Raw genomic sequence first — 22,272 nt, forward strand, 5'->3', positions numbered from 1 at the left:
TACACAGATCTAATTGGGGTTTTAATGATTCTACACTCATCGTGACATTGCTGTCCGACAACTCTTGGAAGTCAAGTGGTCGATAATGAAGCGAAAAAAGACATACCTGATATACCGGTATCAGCAGATTAAGTAGTTTGAACTACTGGGGCTTTTAACTGATTCATTTTGACAGCGAAAAAAAGTTTTTAGTTTTAAAGTCCCATTTTTCAAAACTAAGGTTGCAACTCCCCTCAGATAAAGTTGACTTGAAGAGGTTTTGGCTGTTTTGTTGAAGCTTTTTCGGTATCGATACTATAGGGTGCAGTTGATAGAAAATCTGTCATCAAGTGAACCTTCCGCCCAATACTAAATGTTTCGTCAATAACATGATTCAAATGATATTATGTTATGTTTTCATGCCAAAACGTTTGCAACTACCTCTTGCAAAGGGTTAATCTTTGGCGTGGAGGCAGAAATAATTGGTGTTGTGATGTAGATCTTTGATAGTGTCTGTAAATGTTTTAACTTGTCTAGACTAAGAAGGATTAAAAGCTTGTATGTTTCAAATAGGGACCATGTTACAATCACTTGTCTGTTCAATTATGGACAACCGTATATGTTAACCTCTTACTATATAGTTTCTTTAATCTTATTTTACTTGGTTAACGGTCTTGGTTTGTTGTGTGAATAAGGGTTACTGCATATCGGCTCTTATGTTTCATGATATAAAACAAAATTGATGGCAAAAAGAACTCTTTAAACATTATGATTTAGCATGAACAGTAACTGACATATTTAATGTTGGTTAATGAGGTTTAAGATGTTTCATTCCGGTTACATATCAAATAATCAAAAACAACTAAAAAAACCAACACCCGATTCACCTTCTACAAACTTTTTCTTACCTTATCCTTCATTTTCTGAGTTATATCAAAACTGATAGCATTTGGATATGGCGTAAGTAAGTCGTAAATATTGCTCCAGCTTTGGGACCACATATTGCCTAACAGATGAGCCGGAATATGTCCTGAGTCGGGGAACAAAGCCGTTCCGTATTTATTTTTCAGCTTTTGTCTAACATAGGCATGCAATTGTTCATATAGAGGTAGTAACTCGTCATAAAGTTTTTTTACATCTGATTCAAAAGTTGAAGCTTCGTACCATGACCGCCAGTATTCGCCAGTGTCATTAAAACCTGTCAGTAAAAGATAAATAACTGTCAGACACTTTAAATACTAAAAAGCAGTTATCTAATTACGACAAAGTAGCCAAAAATATAACATTCAAACTTATACATGATATTAAAATTAAATGTTTGCTAAAAATTGCACGCTAAAAATCCGAATAACGACTTCTATCGCTCCTCGACATATATAAATATTTAAGTATACTCACATTTCAATTATGGACCTTCTACCAATTATACAACAGTGTTTGTGTTTACGTAACATTCAAGCTAAGCTATATTCACTACCTCTTTCTAAACTGATTCTCTGTTCAATTTATATTTTGAAACTCTTGATACAGGTCCTTATTTGAATCAATCAAAACTTGCAACTTTCATCTCGGATAGTACCAATAACAAATTGTTCAGGTCTATTGGAGAAAAATGAAACGGAGATACGCTCCTTTCTAAAATTATAATTTACCAAGAATCAGTTAATGTCATTAGTTTAGGTATTTATTTCGTCATAAGTAAACCACAAATTTCTCCATATCTTAAAGATCATCTATTCACAAAAAATAAGAAAAAAAAAAAAAAAAAAAAAAAAAAAACTGTACTTATATCGCATCTATAAAAGTTAAGCGATGATTCAAAATTGATAACACAAATTGAATGTTCAATCCAAGATAAAAAAAACGAATCGCATGAGCTCAAAACGGAATGAAACCGAGTAAGTTGATAGGGTAAAATTATTAAGGAACGCCAAAAACTGTCTTGTTATGCCCATTTTTATTATATGATGCGCATTTACCTTTATATGACGTGCACCTGTCATTATATGATGTGCAAATATACTTATATGATGTGCAAATATACTTATATGATGTGCAAATATACTTATATGATGTGCAAATATACTTAATATATGATTTGCAATTATACTTATATGTTGTGCATAAATCCTTATATGATGTGCAACCATACTTAAATGATGTGCAAATATCCTTATATGATGAGCAAATATACTTATATGATGTGCAAATGTACTTATATGATGTGCAAATATACTTACATGATGTGTAAATATACTTATATGATGTGCAAATATCCTTATATGATGTGCATTTTCCCTTATAGTATGTGCAAACATCTTTGTATGATGTGGTTGTGCCATTATATTATGTGCTTGTAACATTATAATTATGATGTGGTTCGGTTTACATCATTATATGCTGTCAAAACGTCCTTATATGATGTGCTTTACCTGTATCTTGGCATTGCACAAGGTCGTGTTTTTCCCTGACTGTTTATGACGTCTTTACACTAAATCCATTGGATGTTGGATGTGTAATGATTGATATTTTAGTCTTAGATGCATGATATATTTTATTAGTTGTTATTGGCTTTGAACTAGCTACAGTCTCTCAGATCTGTACTTAGTGTCTTTTTGTTGTGGGGATGTATAAGTACCCGTACACGTCCACTCTGTGTTTTTGTTAGATGTATTTCTATTTGTATCCATCTGTTGAGTTAAGTCCTTTTCAACTGATTTTTATAGTTTGTTCTTATGCTGTACTGTTACACCACTGTCCCAGGTTAGGGGAGGGTTGGCGCCTTCAAACGAGTTTAACCCCGCCACATTCTGTATGTGCCTGTCCCAAGTCAGGAGCCTGTAATTCAGCGGTTGTCGTTTGTTGCTGTTAAACAAATTTGTTTTTCGTTCATTATTTTGTACATAAATTAGGCCGTTAGTTTTCTCGTTTGAATTGTTTTACATTTGTCATTTCGGGGCCTTTTATAGCTTACAATGCGGTATGGGCTTTGCTCATTTTTGAAGGCCGTACTCAGTGGCAATCATACCACATCTTCCTATTTTTATATTTCATCGTTATTATGGTCAATGACCATGATTACGATTAGAACGATTACTGTCTATGCCATAACTAATTCTAGTCTGCTTCTCCGGAATTACTATAAACCCGGCTCAAAGCTGTAGCTTTCGTTTGTAAAATGGTTTAGATTTTAAAAGAGATAAACCTTGGCATGTTGGTGCCTCATTTTATAGATGAATAATTCACATCTTAATAATTGTTTGAAAATTGTCAAAATATTGATTGCAAAGTTTAGGTTTAATCGATGGGTCTACAATAATGAACATACGGTTAAAGTTATTAAATTATGGGTCCACGACTGTGTATTGAGCACCTGGAGTTCAAATATTTGATCTACCAGAGGATATTCTGCAGGGGAATTCTTCAACTAGCTCCTGTTTTAATGGATCAAAATCTTCCTCCGAAATGTTTGAAACGATGATTTTGTTAAATTGCACTGTCTCATTTTTTCTATCAATTGCACATTCGGAAGCTGATACGAGACTGGAGCTGCTAGATCGAAATAGTAAACTGGCATTAAAAAAACGCAGAATATTCTCTGGCAGATCAAATATTTTGATTGGATAACGCTACAAATTTCATGGCATCAATTCCACGATCGGTGGATGAAATTGCGCACGCTAGCGCAGATGCCGTATGACAGATTTTAAAATGTATAGTTTTATAACATCGTTTTCTTTCATTCACCTTCGGCGGAACACTATTGTATTTGAAGATATGCGGGCATCAATTTGGTATTTGATGATTGCAAATATTCGTTAAATGGCCCTGGTAATGCGTCGCGAGAGAACTCAATTTGCGGGAATGGAATTTTGATTTGATGGATGTAAATATTCGATTACTGGCTCCGGTAACACGTTTATGACCATCAATTTACTGATGCCCACAAATCTTCAAATACAATACATTTTCATAAACATCTAAATAGAACTTGAAAATCTACATTAAAATTGTCTTTAATTATGCTTCAGCTAAACTTTGCTTATTATGTTGGACCTCTAAATTACCTTTTTATATTTATTTTCAAAATTTCATTTTACAGCATAGGTATACAAAAAACAAAGCGAGAAATGACGCTATTTTATCTTTAGAAACGCAGCTTTTTATTATCTAAGGCGAATCGACGCAGCTTTTATTATTTAAGGCGAATCGAGTATGAATAAATATTCATTTTACTAACCACTGAATTTGACCATTTCATTCATGACATTGACAAATTCTGTGTACTTGGCCCTCATTTTTTTCCCCGTTTGGTCACGCCATCCTTTCCATGCTGCAAAAAGTTCATTTGGATTACGGCTGTTCGACATCACATCAGTAAGACCTAAAACATTAGAATTAAATCCCTCAACCTTAAACTGAGTTTATGCAGTATACACATAAAATTAATTTTCAACAGTGTAATTACATTATGTATCGTTGTTGGTTTATTCTTTATGACCCCCGCTCGCCATAGTTTTTATTGCTGGCTTTCAAGCTTATGGTCTGGAGTGCGCCTGGTGAAAGTTATTCCAGAAAAACGTGTTTTGTGCACTGAAATCATATCAATTGACTTTTTATACATGCTCAAAACTGAATTCATTAATATATAAGTGTAGATCAATACCAATGCAATGCTTTTGATAAAGGGTTCCGTCAATAACCTTCATCGGGAGCCATCGATACAAAAGTTTTGAAAGAGTAGAGAATAATGGCCAAAAAAATTAATGAATAGAGAAATATGAGAGAAAAAAATAAAGAATAGAGAATAATGGGATACAAAATAATAAAGAAAAACTGTAAAAAATTAAAGAATTGGGTAATAAAATACTGATTACAGAAATGAACCATGTACAGAATAAAGAATTCATGTAATAAAAAATTAATCAGTAGTAAAATGATTTTCATGAGAATTTTACAGAACAAGCGTTATCTTTAAAGATAAAGAAAATTGCCCCCAAAAATTAAAGAATACAGAAATGAAGAACCCCCATCCAGACCCTCACCTATAGTTGCAAAAATCGACGTCAAATGCATCGCCTGCATGGTATCGATTGTTACAGTGTTCTCGATGGGATTTGATGTTTCTTAATTGTGAAGAAGAAATTATGTTCTTATCAATGAATTACGGAATTAAGGAATTAGGTAACGCTCGTACTTAGTCATGAAGAAGGGAATTACTATTTTCTTACATATAAGTAGAATCGATGAGAACCTCGCAAAATCTTGTTTTCTGGGATTGTGGACAAATTTCCCCTGCAGTTGTTTCTGACTAGTACAAAATAACAAGGTTTTAAGACCTTTCGGAATTCGGAGTCTATATAACACACTTATTCCGCATTTTCTCTTATTGCCTTAGATACTCAGTGCTATATAATTGCTGTTAACGAAAATATTGCAAACTTCAAATTCTGCATAAATGGAAGACAAACTAACAAACTAAATTCAGTTGTATCTTTTAAGCATCTTATGTAAAAGAGAGACGAAAGATTCTAAAGGGACATTCAAACTCATAAGTTGAAAATAAACTGACAACGCTATGGCTAAAAAAGAAAAAGACCAACAGACAAACAATAGTACACAAAACACAAAATAGAAAACAAAAGACTGAGCAACACGAACCCCACAAAAAAACTGGGGGTGATCTCAGGTGCTCCGGAAGTGTAAGCAGATCCTGCTCCACATGTGGCACCCGTCGTGTTTCTCATGTTAGTACAAACCTGGTAATAAGTCTAATTCGGTAGGTTACTTCCAATCTAATTTTGTTTTTGGTTAAGAATGTCCTTCTTGGCAATTTTTGTGAAACTGCTCTCAAATATTTGAAAGTCAAGGATATTTACATATGAATCAGATACTGTGGATTTTCGTAAAGATTTAAGGACTTTTAAAAAAATGCTACTAGTGTGAAATGAATGTAAACAAAATTGATCATACCCTTCTTTTAGCTCAGCTGACACAAAGGGCCAGTGTGAGCTTTTGTCATCACCTGGCGTCCGTCGTCTGTTGTCGTTGTGGTCGTCGTCCGTTTTCCGTTAACTTTTACAAAAATATTCTCCTCTGAAACTACTCAGCCAAAATTAACCAAACTTGGCTACAATCATCATTAGGGTATCTAGTTTAACAAATGTGTCCGATGACCACGCCAACCAACCAACATGGCTGACATGGTTAAAAATAGAACAAGTTACAATGCAAGTTGTGTCTATTATCTTGAAAACCTTTATAGCTAGAAAAAATCTGACAGGGGCAGAAAAGTTCAGAATGATGAGATATACCTACTATTTATAAACTATTTATAAATATCAAAACTATTTTATTTTTTCATTTTTCCTTATTATCTGTAAAACTATATTAAATAGTCTACAGGCCATAATCTTGCCGGCGAAATGACGATTTAAGTCGCCAAAGAATTTTGAAAATCGCTAAATCTCGCCGGCCGACTGACTTCATAGCGAAGTCAAATCGCTATCAAAATCGGTAAAAGGGAGACAACTTGTGATTGACAAGTGTCACAGGTAAAAAAAATGGCGGCTGACAAGGAAAAATCGAGATTTTCGAAACGACCCAGGACTAATACTGTAAACGATCAAATTAAATAAATACAACGGCGACTTTGAACATCCTCGGATATAACTTTCAAAACTGTTCAAACGGAAAACTGACCGTCTGTTTAAGTTATCGTTTTACGATGATTTTCATCTGAGGATGTTACGTAATCACTCAGCTGATTTGTTTTATTTTTAATACCTACACGAGTCGATCAATTTTATTATTCGGTAGGTAAAGGGTGGGAATTAACGGTAGGTATTTTATATTCATTGAATAAAAATTGAAATATAAAAGGTAGAAAGACAGCTGATGGATAATGTGATTGCAAACGTACGACACTCGACCAGATAATTTGTGATCAGCAGTGGATTTTTTCTCATGACCACTTCGTTGATATGGATGATATTTTTAAAAAATGATAGAAATTTTAGCTCTTTATCGGATAATTAACTGGAGATTGAAAGATATTTTCATATATAGACTTAAAATCTTTAACGATAATCTCAATTTACTACAACTAACATAAATGTCCTGGACATTCAATAATGTTTTACAAAACAATGACAAGTGGTGATATAAATTAAATTCCCAGTCATGTGAAATTCATCATATTTTTCTGGAGTTTTAAAAATAAATTGAGGCAGATGCACATGAATTTAATGCATCATAATCTTGATAATATTACTAGGCTACTCCCTCATGTCCCAATCAACAAATTTTATTTAGAACACATTATGGTATCAATAAATAAATAACAACTATATATTGTCTAAACCTTTTTATTAAGAACTTTCTATATATACATTGTGTACAATAACATGAAAAAACTGCAAGTACATCTTTTATTGAATATAAAACAATTTCCTTAGGCTTAGTGATAAGCTTGAAAACACGATGCAACCGAAACGGTAATGGAATCTCGCTTCTCCAAGAAGTTGACCACTTCTCCCTCTTCAAAATCCTAGATTAGGCCCTGATAGATAGAAACTTTAAAAAGCAAAAAAAAAGATCAGCAAGAAAAATAAGTCTTTGAATAAGTCAACATTGCCGAAATCGTCAGCTGAATCCTTATAGGAGTTATTGTCCTTAAATAACCATTTTTACAGTTTTTGAGTGTTATTGTCTATTATTCTGAAACTATTATAGATGTTGAAGATGCACATAGACCACTTAGGTGAGCGAGACAGGCTCTTTAGAGTTTATAGTTTAATTGTTATAGAAGGGATGTAATTAAAACGTTTATTTCGAATCCAAATTAATAAAAAAAACAATCTTTACAATTGATTTAAAAAATCTAAATCCTGAATATGTAATTGTTAGAGTTGTTTAGTTTGTTGCGAATTGTTGCATTCAATTATATACCACCATGAATTTAACACCAGATCGTAAAAAAAGTATGCATTGTTCAATCAATGTAAATAATCAAAACAAAATTTTGCAAGGGTTAGTGCATGACATGTATCAAACGGTAATAAGATAAATGTTCAGATTTAAGTTTTCCTTAGTTAAGTGAGAACTTATAAATAATTTGATGCATACTACGACTTAAGAATTTTATTTAATTAAAGGAATTCTTAGTGAAATCTTAGTTTAAGGAACACTTAAGTTAAGATGTTTGATGCATACCGACCAAGCAGTCTATTACTTGTATTACAATAAAAAGTACTGTTTTATGACAATCGCATAGCTGATTTAATCATGTAATATACCTACCTTTGCGTATAATAATTTGTACGCTGCATTTACAACCGAGAACTTAATAATTGATTAAAAATTCGAAGACAAAAATATTTTTGTAATGTAACAGTTACAAAAAGATGGGATATCAAATTAGCTACCATATAAAAACTAGATTTTTAATCAATCATTTTATTATGAATAAATTATTTATTGTTGTTTGCGTAAAGTATTGTAGAAAACATTTCATTTATATTCTAGAAGGAAAACAATAACAATAAATCCAAGAGGTATTTTTCTGTTAAGTTGGTTGACCGAAATGAAGGGCAGAAAATTTCCTGCCACTGGTATATACTGGATAAGGCAGACATTTTCAAGCGGCTTTGCAACATAATGTTACTGAAGTAAAAACATAATTACCTGGTTCTAGTTCCAAACAACCTTTTCCAAAATCTGTAAGGCAAACTTTTCCTGTACTATAGATACTAGTTAATTCTGCCTCTAGGTTCGATTTCTAGGGAAAATTAAGTAAATGGGATAAACTGAAAACGAGCAGCAACAAAACAAAAACAAACAAACAAATTTTCTCAAGTTTTTCTTCAGTTTAATTTGTTTTTAATCTCTTAAAAGAAAAAAAAAAAACAGAATGCAGAAGGCATTAAATTTCAGATTTTCAAACGGTACGTTTCTAGATATAATGTAATGCAATATTTAGAAATGAAGTATAATCAACTCCTTACCGCAAACGGGAAGACCGTATAACAGGCATGAAATAACAAAAAGGGGGAGGTAAATGTTCCAGGCCATCACAAAAGGTAGGTGCGTTACTTTTGAAGTGATCTATTTGGCCTCGAATATCAAGTCCATTATTCTAAAAATAACAAACATGTGAGAAATTGAAATAGAACGATTTTTTGAGAACTTTGCTAACGAAATGCAAATGTACTAGTATTATATTAATAAGACCTGACTTGAATAATAGACCAATGGCCAGGCATGCTTTTGATGTCTTATTTCTGTGTTGCATTTGGCAATATCTTCTTATCATTGCCGAAAAGATTTTGTATACGCAACACATATTTTAAACTCGGGATCAAATATCGTGTTTTGTTATATCTTCAGAAACGTCAACGTATTTGATGCGAGTGGATACGTTTTAAATTGACCGACCTTCAATTGGACTATATTTTCTTATTTATTTGAGCATTTTGCATTATTCACGTATTTGCTGGCGTATCCGTATCGACGTTTCGTATAAAACGTACATGAGGAAAGGATAAATTAAGTCAAGTTGGTCCCGATGGAGATATGTTATAATGCATTTAATTTTAATCTAGTTTTAATTGAGGTCGGGGCTAAATCATTATTTTATACAAATCTGCCCGATACGTATACGTCGATCCGTGCACATATCCAGATACGTGAATAATGCAAATGCTCTATTTACAGGTAAACTGATGTCTAATCACTGACCACCAGTTGTCATTCATTGCATGCAAAAAATGCTGTTGTTATAGTAATTTAACAAAACCTTTATCGATTATTTTCTGAAAATACACAAATCCCAATTGGATTTCTATTTCGGAAGTACAATGTATGTTCATAAACCTGATTGCAGTTTAACAGTTGAATTTACGGGACAGATTTCTATGTAAGTGAACTGGGGATGTGAGGGGGTAGTTGGTTGGTGAGATGAAAGAAAAATAACACGTAGACCATGTTCTGTGGGGAACAAAATACCAGAAAAATAGAAAAAATACAAGAACGAGCGCTTCGCTTTATTTATGAAGATCATCAGAATTCATACGAAACACTCCTGCAAATTTCAAACATTCCATCACTAAAAACTCGTAGGATGCGCTCAATTGCCTTGGAGACCTTTAAAATAATTAATAAAAAATGTCCATTATTTATTCAAGATCTAGTTGTTATAAAAAACGATCCATATAATTTCAGGTATGTGAACACTGCTGAGGTACCAAGACCTAGAACCTCAAGTTATGGTAAAAGATCCTTTAGATTTGAGGCAGCACAAATATGGAACTCCCTTCCCAATGAGGCTAGAATTATGACCTCTTTTGACCAATTTAGGAATTATATAAATTCCTGGTGTGGGGGTCAAAAATGCAACCCGTTTCCATCCAGTGCTGTCTCAAAGCTGAAATTTCTTTCTTTCTTTTTATTTTTTATTATGGCCTTTTGCTCTGCTTTTTCTCTGCTTTTTTATGCATTCATTATATATACCTGCTATTAAATGCCAGTGCTTAATAATTTATTTATTTATTGCTTTTATGCTTTTTAGTTTGTTAGTATTTTAAGATATTTAAGCGATTTGCTGGTTCCCCCATTCAATGCACATAGAGGTGCTTGCCGCATGAGCTTTGACTCTGGAGGCTCAGAAATCAAAATTAATTTGCTTTCATTATATTTGCATGCTTTTTCATTTTTATTTATTAGTATTTGCATGATGCTGCATGACTTTTATGTGATAGTCGGTTAAAGAGCTCACCAGAGCTCATGTTTTGTCTGTTATTATGTATATATATGCCGACTCTAAATTAAATTTACTTACTACTTACTTACTTAGCTGCAGTTTAAAGTTATAATAAGTTAATTTGTTGATGAAAACATTTCAGGGACCTTGACCCCCATAAAAATGTAACCGTACTATTTCGACCAAAATCTTCCAGTTACAACGTGTCGCGACTAACATTTTGGGTAGTTTTTTTTCGATATCCATTATGGTTTCTTAGGAGTACAGTTGAGATCACTTCTAACCTCTCATTAGAACTGTCAGAATAATCTGTCATAGAACTGTTCTAAACTGTCCTAGAACAGTTCTACCTAGAACAGTTCTACCCTAGAACTGTTCTAAGTAGAACTGTCAGAATCAGTTCTAGGTAGAACTGACCAAATCAGTTCTAGGTAGAACTGTCAGGATCAATTCTAGGGTAGAACTGTCAGGATCAGTTCTAGGGTAGAACTGTCTTAAAACTGTTCTAGGTAGAACTGTCCAAATCAGTTCTAGTCGTAGAACTGTCAGCAGAACTGACCAAATCAGTTCTAACCGTAGAACTGTCAGCTGAACTGACTAAATCAGTTCTAACCGTAGAACTGTCAGCAGAACTATCTAAAACTGTTCTAGCCGTAGAACTGACGAAACCTGTCAGGATTGTAGAACAGTTCTAAATGACGGTTATGGACATTTTCTGTAACGAGAAATGTTAAAACAGTGCTGTGATGAGAATTTTTTAATATATATTATATTCTTTTGACTTATTTATATTTAAGACAAAGAGTTCTTAAAACTGTTCTATGGATAGAACTGACGAAATCAATTTTAGCCGTAGAACTGACCAAATCAGTTCTAATCGTAGAACTGTTCTAGTCGTAGAACTGTTCTTGCCGTAGAACTGTTCTAGCCGTAGAACTGACCAAAGATTTGGTCAGTTCTAGGTGGAACTGTCTAAAACTGTTCTAGGGTAGAACAGTTCTACGGCAGTTCTAGGTAGAACTGTCTAAATCAGTTCTAGGTAGAACTGACCAAATCAGTTCTAGGTTAGAACTGTTCTAGCTAGAACTGTCTAAATGGTGTCAGGATGACAGTTCTACATACTGTCCTAGAACAGTTCTCCTGACAGATTCTGACAGATTTGATGAGAGGTTAGAAGTGATCTCCACTGTAGGTATATAAAGAAATTTCCTTATTCAGAACATGCCTTTGACCTTGGTCTCATTTTTATTGTCGTGGAATCAGGACCTCAAATCAAAAGAACCTAGGTAACTATCATTTATGGTTTACCAGTTACAACTGCATACCACTTATATATCAAATACATTGAGGGAAATAACTCTCATATGGAGTTTCCGGATCGCTTCGGTCAAAATTATTTGGAAAATCCAGAGGATATTTTGAGCAATTTGGAAAAAAAATTGTCGGTTTCTTATACATTTGCGAAGGAGTAAAGCTAACAAGAAAAACAGTGTTCGGGGAGATTACTCTTACAAAGATAATTAGATATTAGAAGATCTGGTATGAGTGCCAATGAGACAACTCTCCATCCAAGTCAAAATTTTTAAAAGTAAACCATTATAGGTTAAAGTACGGTCTTCAACACGGAGCCTTGGCTCACATCGAACAGCAAGCTATAAAGGGCCTCAAAAATTACTAGTGTAAAACCATTCAAACGGGGAAACCAACGGTCTAATCTATATAAAAAACGAGAAACGAGAAACACTTATGAACCACATCAACAAACGACAACTACTGAACATCAGATTCAAGCAGGGTCAAATTTAAAAGCGCACAAACTGGACGATATCACAAGTCATACCAAATATCTAAGCGATAAGTGACATGTTGCGAAATAAAAATTACACGCAAGAGTAAAGTTTGACGGAAGAAGGAAAAAAATAATCAGAAGAAAATCTCAAGGGTTTTCTACAGTAAAGTACAGTAAAAAAACTATAACAATCATGAGACAATGCAGTACGGTCTTTCAAACTACCAACGGAACTATTTAACATTGAATTGGAAGTTTTTTTTACATTCAGCAATATCAGAATCATTACCTTAAAATGTGGAAATAACCTATTTCTTTTCAGAATTGGATAAAAATGCAAGTATTGATTCTGAAAGTCAAAACCTGAAGAGTATTAGAAAGTATCAGAACTAATGTCTTCAATATGGGTCAATATATTTAGTTTAAAAACAAAATTCTATCCGCCATTATATTAGTAAAATTGAGAATGGAAATGGGGAATGTGTCAAAGAGACAACAACCCGACCATAGAGCAGACAACAGCCGAAGGCCACCAATGGGTCTTCAATGCAGAGAGAAACTCCCGCACCCGGAGGCGTCCTTCAGCTGGCCCCTAAACAAATATGTATACTAGTTCAGTGATAATGGACGTCATACTAAACTCCAAATTATACACAGGAAACTAAAATTAAAAATGATACAAGACTAACAAAGGCCAGAGGCTCCTGACTTGGGACAGGCGCAAAAATGCGGCGGAGTTAAACATGTTTCTTGAGATCTCAACCCTCCCCCTATACCTCTAGCCAATGTAGAAAAAACAAACGCACAACAGTACGCACAGTAAAACAAGTATAAGAGAAGTCCGAGTCCGATGTCAGAATAGGAAACAAAAGAAAATAAACAAAATGACAATAATACATAAATAACAACAGACTACTAGCAGTTACTGACATGCCAGCTCCAGACCTCAATTAAACTGATTGAAAGATTATGTCTTCATCATATGAATATCAGGCACAATCCCTCCTGTTAGGGGTTTAGTATTATACCGTCATAAAATATATGAGAAGAACATAAGCCGTGTCATGCCAACAACTGGTTTTAGAATAAATGTGTTTAATTCCGATGCAAAGACCCTATAAGTGAATCAATATTAAAGCCAAAATATGCAATCTTTAATGACCTGACAACAGTATCGTAACTATATCCCTTCTTAATAAGTCTTTTTAAAGGTTTTGTTAGCTTTTGAGGTGAATACTGACATTTTTATGCTTTGTAAAGAATATTACCATAAAATATTGGATGTGAAATACCCGAACGTATAAGATGTCTGCATGTTGAGTTATATTTACGAATGATGTCCTCATACCGATGATAAAATCTAATAAATGTTTTGACTAGTTTATGATATCGAAAACCCTGGTGTTATAATTTTTAGGTAATACATAAATTTCTCTCGCTAAAATCTAATACGTTGTTACACACACGAGAGAATCGTACAGGTTGAGATATATGAACACCATAAGATGATGACAAGGGAACGTCACCATCTAAAAATGGATAATTAACGATAGGAAATGAAAAATCATCTCTTTTATCATAAATTTTTGTATTAAGCTTCCCGTTAATGATATAGATATCAAGATCGAGGAAAGGACAGTGGTCATTGTTAGTATTAGCTTTATTTAAAGTAAGTTCAACAGGATAAATTTCTTTAGTATACATACTGAAGTCGTCATTATTGAGAGCCAATATATCATCCAAATATCTAAAAGTATTGTTATATGTATGTCTGATATTTTGTATCAGATGTTGTTTCGATGGGTCTTTGCTGATTTTAGTCATAAATTGTAACTCATAACAATACAAAAACAGATCCGCAATAAGTGGTGCACAGTTAGTCCCCATTGGAATTCCGATAACTTGACGATATACGGAATCTCCAAAGCGAACAAAAATGTTATCAAGTAAAAATTCAAGGGCAGATATAGTATCAAAGCATGTCCAATTTGACATAGTTCTTTTGTTTGTTGCTACTAAAAAATGACCTAAAAGAGTTTGAACATATGTATTCGCATTCCGACTTTTTAAATGCCCATTTAATTAGGTGTGTGAATTTTTTCTTAATAAGAATATGAGGCAAAGTGGTCTATAGGGTAGAAAAATCGAACTTTGAACAGTTTCAAAATCACCAATATATGCATGCAATTTATCAAGTACTTCCAACGAGTTTTTGACACTCCAAAAGTAATTAATTCCACTATTTTCAAAGGCCTTATTTGAACAATTCATTATCAGGTTTTTGATTGTACCAAGTGTACTAGTAAGTAGAATAGACAATTTAGTAGTGGAACAATGACTTGAAGACGAAATAAATCTATATTTGTAAGGTGATTTGTGTAGCTTCGGAAGCCAGTACATAGTTGGGACTTTCATTGTATTTGGTTCTGCTTGTAAAGAAGTAGCTAATAGTTTATGTTTGTTACAGATATCGTTTTCTGGAAATGAAGTCAGTTGGAATGTTGGTGAATTCGTGATTTCCTTTTGCAGAACCTCAATGTAAAATTTACGTCAAACTATAATGATATTATTAGCAGCTTTATCAGCCGGGACAAAAACAAATTCCTTGGCTAGTTCTTTTAGTTTATGTTTGATACGAGAAATAGGATTTTTATGGTTGTTGTTAAGAGTAAAATGTTCTTTAAAATGTTGTATACGTATATCAACTATCTTCATTACTGAATTAAAAAAAGAGTCCAAAGATTTTTTGTCAGCTTTTTCCCGTTTTATCCATTTCAAACAGTAAGCACGAAGTGAGTTGTGGATGATATTACGACAATCATTCCAATTAATAATTGACGGGTGGCGATATTTTGGTCCTTTACTGAGGAATGATTTTAACTCTCGGTCGAGAACGATGTTAAGGTCTCCTGTTATAACATGGGAAATGGGGCCATAAGTGTATTCGGAATTACTACAATTACATTACGTAGGTGTATTTTCACTGATATTTACATCTTTACAGACTTGGCTATAATTAAACACAAATTTCCGGGTAGATTTCTTGTAAATATAACAAATAAGAGGGAGTTCAGTATTATCAAAATATCCAGGAATTTGTTCTTTAACAGAATGGTCGTTAAAAATACCGGCAATATTTACAAAATCAAAACCTTTATTGATATAATTTATTTTAATAAAATGTTTTTTATGATATGTTGATATTTAATTAATAAAACGAACTGCTCCTTTGCTTTTTGTGTGTTTTTTTTTTGCTGTGCATGTACTGATTTTGTGTCATGGATGGATACCCAACATCTTTTGTTTTTCTATCAATCATTTGTGCTGGACAGAGGACAATAAAACAAATATGTCAAAATTATGGAAATGGTTAATGTTAACAAAGAATTGAACTTTCGTGTAATTTCTTTGTGTGAAAAAAAAATCACGCCAAGAAGCCAAATCAACAAAAGGGTTTTCAGGCTTCGCCAAGACACGAAAAATCTAATCACATATTGTACTCTCAAATATAATCACATATGCGAAAATGTCTCAGCTTCGAAATGAGTCATCAAATCTAAGTTAACGACATCTACAAAGGAATTAAAAAAATATTTTTGAACGCCTCCTGAAATAAAATACGCATACTAACCAAGTACCACACATTGTTCACATAGGAATACTATGACATACTTTTCAATTGGAAAGGCAAAGAAATTTTTACAATGAAAATCCCGTATTTTCAACTTAACTTTATGTACAAGCTAAATTCATATCACATTCAATTTTTATCACCATGATTAAGCGCTAGATATTTCCGCTGGGTTTAACTACATACCAATTCTATCTTAGCTGTATCATTGACAGCAGAAAAACCAAGCTGTGTAATCTTTTCGAACTGTCTTTTCTCTGTTGCATTCAGTTCACTTTTCTTCCAGTCGAATAGGTTGGCTTTTGCTGCCAATGCTTTAGTAAAATTGGCCATTTTTAAATCAGACTCCGTCTGAAATTGAATAAATAAGGCGATGATAATAATCAAAATGATAGAATGAAATATTTTTTTAGTGACGAACATAAACCATCCGGTCGTCGATAGTTTAGATAAGACTATTCTCATATTAAATTAACATCAACTTTCTAAATTAAAGTCAAATAAAACGAGTTTCTGGTAATTATTATGTTGCGGAAATTATTGAGGCCCCTCATGGGGGTGTCCAAGTAATCACATAATCACAATTTTTTTGCCAATATAATCACATAATCATTAACTATTTTTTTTAAACAAGATAATCAAATAATCAAAAATACAGTCCTAGATTATCAAATAATCAAATAATCATGAAATATTTGGTCTGGTAATCAAATAATCACTATAAAAACGGCCATGTAATCACATAATCAAAAACCCCATGAGGAGGCTCATTATTGAACCAAAGCATGCATATATATTAAACTAAGTCCTCTGCGCACGTTTTTTAAACATTTATTACGAATCCACACAGTATAATAGACAAAATTATTTTCTAATCATGGATTGTGACTCGAAAATTTTACCTGCAAACAACTTTCGGGTTTTTGTTCCGAAGTTTACCTTTTGATTAACAATCAACACAGAATCATGGAACACGTGGGAAATAAGTGAGACGATAGAGCTATATATATTTGTTTTTTTATGTTTTCCATGCGTATCCGTTTGTTAATTCAACTTTCTTATAACAGTTTCTAAATGGTTTGGTGTATCAAATTTGTTAATTTCAAAATCGGTTACTACTATCTTCTTTCCACGTCTGTTTACCTTTTCTTTCATCACGGTTTTCCCATCGCAATTGCACTGTGCTATTGCCGAAGGTCTAACGAAAGGTGTCATGGTTAACGTCACAGCATTTGGAAAAACTGTCGGCGAATTAGAGTACGGGAAGACAACAATTCAAAATCCGTACAGTTCTGAAGATTTTGATAAGAAAGTCTATGTACACGTTTTTTTTTTATAGTAATACTTAGCCAATCAAGTATATAAAGCATTTTCAACTTTTGTATAAAGTTTGAAGCATCATAAGACTTGAAAGATATGGAAGCAGACTGAGTGACACATAATAACGCATCCAGATTGTACGCGTTTTTTTCGCAGCGTTTCCTAAATCCGCGGGCAATATAAAAATGATGAGGTATGATTGCAAATGAGACAACTCTCCACAAGAGACAAAATGACACAGAAATTTACAACTAAAGGTCACCGTACGGCCTTCAACAATGAGCAAAGCCCATACCGCATAGTAAGCTATAAAAGGCCCCGAAATGACAAATGTCAAACAATTCAAACAAGAAAGCTAACGGCCTAATTTATGTGGAAAATAATGAACGAAAAACAAATATGTTACACAGCAACAAACGACAACCAATGAATTACGTCATTTAATCAGTTACGTGAATTTAAAAGTATTTGAACAGGATATAACGTATTGTTTATTTAAGCGCACAGAATCTACTGCAGGCATACAATTCATGGAAAATTCAATGCAAAGACTGTACTTTGGGTTTTGCACAATAATAAATAAGTCCCAATTTGTAACAGTAACTCGTACAAAGTTTTGATGTAAAGCGGGAATAGCTGCACGACGCGACGTTGCATTAAGAAAACACTGCGACGTAATTTTGCGTTAAAATGGGAAATGGGATCTTTATCATTTGAAAAACAAGGCTTTCTGGTTTACAGTAAACACATAGACCCAAATTTGATTTGTTTGCAGTCGATTGTTTACCGCTTCAACAATATTATATCAAAATTGCTAGAAAAAAGTCAACAGTAGATTTGTTTTCTGTTTGCATTTGTAGTGGCCTGAAAATCATCTACAACTTTCTTTTACTAGTAATTAAATAATGATTCAACAAATATATTATCGCATTATTTCTTAATAAAGGCCTATAATACATTTGTTCATATTAAATGACTTGATGCAGAACTGTTAATTCTACTTTTTCAAACATTTGAAAAATAAAATTCATGCTTATACAAAAAAATAGTTTAACTTTTTGATGATGCATCAATTGGAATTGACCGTGTGCAAACTACCTCTCATGATATATTGTTATAATGCTCAATTTTACATGCATTGTATTTATTACATGCTAAAAATGTGCTCTATCCTAGCCCATCGTTATTAATCTTCGTCTCTGGAAGAGTGAATGTTGTTACAGGGTTGCATCGCTCTGTTTTTGTCTATATAAAACACATTACTATTTTCACATAAAATTAGCACTTATGATTTTTTAACACTATCACAATGAATTATAGCTAAAACATTGACTAGGAAACACGCCTTTTATTGTTGAAAATTTGCGAATTAGATGTCACAAATAGCACTAATTTTGTTTTTTTCACGAAAATTCGATACAATCTACTAGTATCCAGATTAGTATTAGGAATATCATGGATTGTACTACTTGAATCATAATAAAGACATACATTTGTAATAAACCAATACGAATGGATTCGATTAACTTAGTAATGAAATAAACTTATAATCAATACTTGTCCGATATTATACAATGAAGGCCTATGTCCGAGAAAGATATAATTCTTTTGCTCAATATATTCTCGTAAACTTCTTTTGCTTGACATACCTTTGACAAGAACAAGACATGTCTCGAATCGCAAAAGAAGATACACAAGCCACTGTCTATCATCCGCAGATATCTTTTCACCATCTTCAAGATAACACTCTCAATAAAAGACGATAAGCGACCCATCTTGTCGAATGCTATTTATACACTGGCTCATGAAAAAAACGCCTGAGATCGGAGTACATAATACAATACTTCACATAAAGTCCCTATCGAGGAGGCAGTGGTGTAGCTTGATCTCTGTTATTACCGAAGCGGGGGTCATGGGGCTGCGCCCCCAGACGCATATAGAGGATTTGCAATTTGAACAAGAAGAATCTATTAGAAATGATAGTGGTTGTTTAAATCTTTTTCATCATACTAATGTTAATATGCCTTACACTAAGTCATTCTACAGATTTATTAGTTGATAACTGGTACATAATATAATCGGAAGAAAAGTGACGTTAGGAACTTTTCCAATAATTCAAAAAGTGCTTTATATGAACATTAATGAGTGTCGTTTTAAATTGAATATTTCTTGTTTTAAATGTGTCTTTATTCTTAAATATAAAGTGTCTTTATATCAAATACCCAAATAGATTATAGATTTTAAATAATTACAACTTAATCCGATGGCAGTTAAAAGTGCGAAAGATAATACATGTATCTTACTCTCTACTACAAAAGAAGCAATTATCGCTATTTTACCAAGTGGCGGTCAGTTTATAATAGTGGAGGGAGCCGGAGTTTCCGGAGAACTACCTGCATACGGCAGCAAAACTGGCAGTCCTAGTCAATTAGGATCGGAGTTGAACGCACTTGCAATGTGCGGGGTTCAAACTCACTACCTCAGTGTTGACAAGCGAGTAATGCAGTAAATGAACTACTTAGAGCACACTGTCACCGAGGCCCGAAGTGCTTGTGAAGGAGATGCATCAGACAAAGCAGACATCCGAGCAAAGAAATTTTGTCATCGTCTAGACAATCAAGTTAAAAATTAAGACATCTTCGAAGTACGAAACCTATTTTGTGGCTTCTCAGATCACAACAAAAATAGAAGATATTCCAGGGATACTTCCAGATCCAATGCCGTTCTTCCCCAGCCTGGTAAGTTAGCCGATCAATTTTCCATCGAACAAGCAACTGACACAGTCATTTGAACCCAGGGTCATCAGTGTATCTTCAACTGAGTATGACAACTCGCGCCGACAAGACGTTTGGTTTAAGAACTTTATCGGGAACGCACCCATTACATTTGAAGGATACGATACATTACGATTTGAAGATGATGCGATAGATAAGAACACCGATACTTTTGAAACTCATGATCAAGAAAAGACCTGAAAAGACTAAAGCAAGAACGAGTTATACGTGGATAGAAATCGTGTCCCATACCTATAGCCTAGCCAAGCAAGTGTTTGTGTCCCCAATCTGATGCTTAATCCATTTAATATGTGCGATGCTGCGTTCAAGACCAGGAACACTAGAGTTCGCATAGATATCATATCTACCCTCTATGCCATGAAACACCTGCGTAAATATGAAATAAATTCTACAAAAATGCACATCGTAGCATCCTTTGAAATAAACCATGTAACAAACTAAGAAAGGGTTATTGCAGGAAGTACATTCATGGTGACAAAGGTCTTTTTGACAAAGTTTACCCGGTAGAGTATTTTCTTCTAAAACGTTGGTGAGTGAAGCAGAGAGTGGAGCCACCAGTACAGCCCTAAATTGGACAGAGAAGAGAGCAAACAAATCCGTTTATCATGTCGTCAAAATAGTTGCCTCATCCAAGAATCCCCAGTTACCTAATATACATGATGTAAAGCAACGCAACAATCCCTCCACGGAATTTTTAATCATCGACACAAAACATTCAATTGCATCATCTCAGATGGTCCTACTAGGATGCCGGTAGTGACATTTCAACAATACACAGCATCGTCAACTTCCATATATAAATGGAAATAAAAAACATTTAACTGAAATACTAAGTTAATGAATACATACATCTACCAGTTGAACACAAAATCTTACCCACCCAGCGACAGATACAAAAGATAAACCCATGTTGAAAAGATGAAAAGAAGGCATAGTCTTGGAGCTCAGTGTGAAACTGATGAAGCTTAACATGCAAAAGGAAGGAAGATTTTTGTCCGTTTTGGTAGGTATTGCTTCTGTCGCTATTTGCATGGTCCCAAACACTGTACAACCAGATTTGGGCGTTGGCGCATTGAGTGGATTCGGGAGCCTCGTCATCAATGAGGTCATCTGAACTGGTTTATACCTCAACCGCAAAGTCGGTGTTTGTTGTGTGAAGGATCGTAGTTAAGGTTTGTTACTCACCAAGGTAGATTACCTTATAACTATGGAAACGATATATGATAGAAACGTGATACGCAATTCCATGATATTCTGAGTATGTTTATCGGACTTATAAGCCCTTTCAAGAACATTCCTTTCCCTTCTTAGCTTTAAATAAATGGATGAAGGTAAATCTGGAAGGCAATTGAACCGATAATCTATGATCAAATCTTCCAAACACTCGGAGATGAATAAATAACACTACAATATATAATATATAATCTAATAACGCGGTATTGGTTTTGCTCATTGTTGAACGTTATCGTACGGTGACCTATAGTTGTTAACTTCTATGTCATTTGGTCTCTGGATGAGAGTTGTCTCATTGGCAATCCTACCATATCTTATTTTTATAATAATAGTGTTGAGAATATATAAAAGACTAGCCACGGTAGTTTCCATTATACTGGGAACCTTTTCTTTTCATCATCAGCTGTGTACCACTAGGTACCACCGCAGCAGAAATAGGTGCTGTCGCATGTATCCCATTGTATTCATTTGTAACCTATCGAAATTAATCAAGATTGGATTTAAATCAAACAAACAATTGATTGGTGTTTGCTTTACGTCGCCTCAGCACAAAAATGCTATATCGGGACTAGCAAACAAACATAAAAAAGACAACAAATCACAACATAACTACACAACAGGTTTAATACAAAAATCAACCAAAAAAACCTTATGAAGGAGGCCCAAAATTAAAAAAATTAGTTTATGACGATCTGATGACATAGTCAATACTCCGCACGATGCTTTTAATAATTTTTAAAAGTGTAGTTGCAATCATTTTTAACCA

General features: G+C 33.7%; 1 protein-coding gene across 2 annotated transcripts in view; it reads right to left on the reverse strand.

Annotated features, from left to right (window-relative positions):
• Nucleotides 1-22,272, reverse strand: part of LOC127727919 (angiotensin-converting enzyme-like) — a 141,043-nt gene that overhangs the window by 67,096 nt on the left and 51,675 nt on the right. For both annotated transcript variants that reach the window (XM_052235071.1, XM_052235070.1), the window contains exons 3-6: nt 16,345-16,509; nt 8,665-8,758; nt 4,220-4,363; nt 888-1,177 (exon numbers count right to left, since the gene is read on the reverse strand). In XM_052235071.1, the coding sequence (XP_052091031.1) occupies nt 888-1,177; nt 4,220-4,363; nt 8,665-8,758; nt 16,345-16,509 (693 nt within the window). The remainder of the gene's footprint in view (nt 1-887; nt 1,178-4,219; nt 4,364-8,664; nt 8,759-16,344; nt 16,510-22,272) is intronic.

The sequence above is a fragment of the Mytilus californianus genome, unplaced genomic scaffold (assembly GCF_021869535.1).
Source record: "Mytilus californianus isolate M0D057914Y unplaced genomic scaffold, xbMytCali1.0.p SCAF_2, whole genome shotgun sequence".
Lineage (NCBI taxonomy): Eukaryota > Metazoa > Mollusca > Bivalvia > Mytilida > Mytilidae > Mytilus > Mytilus californianus.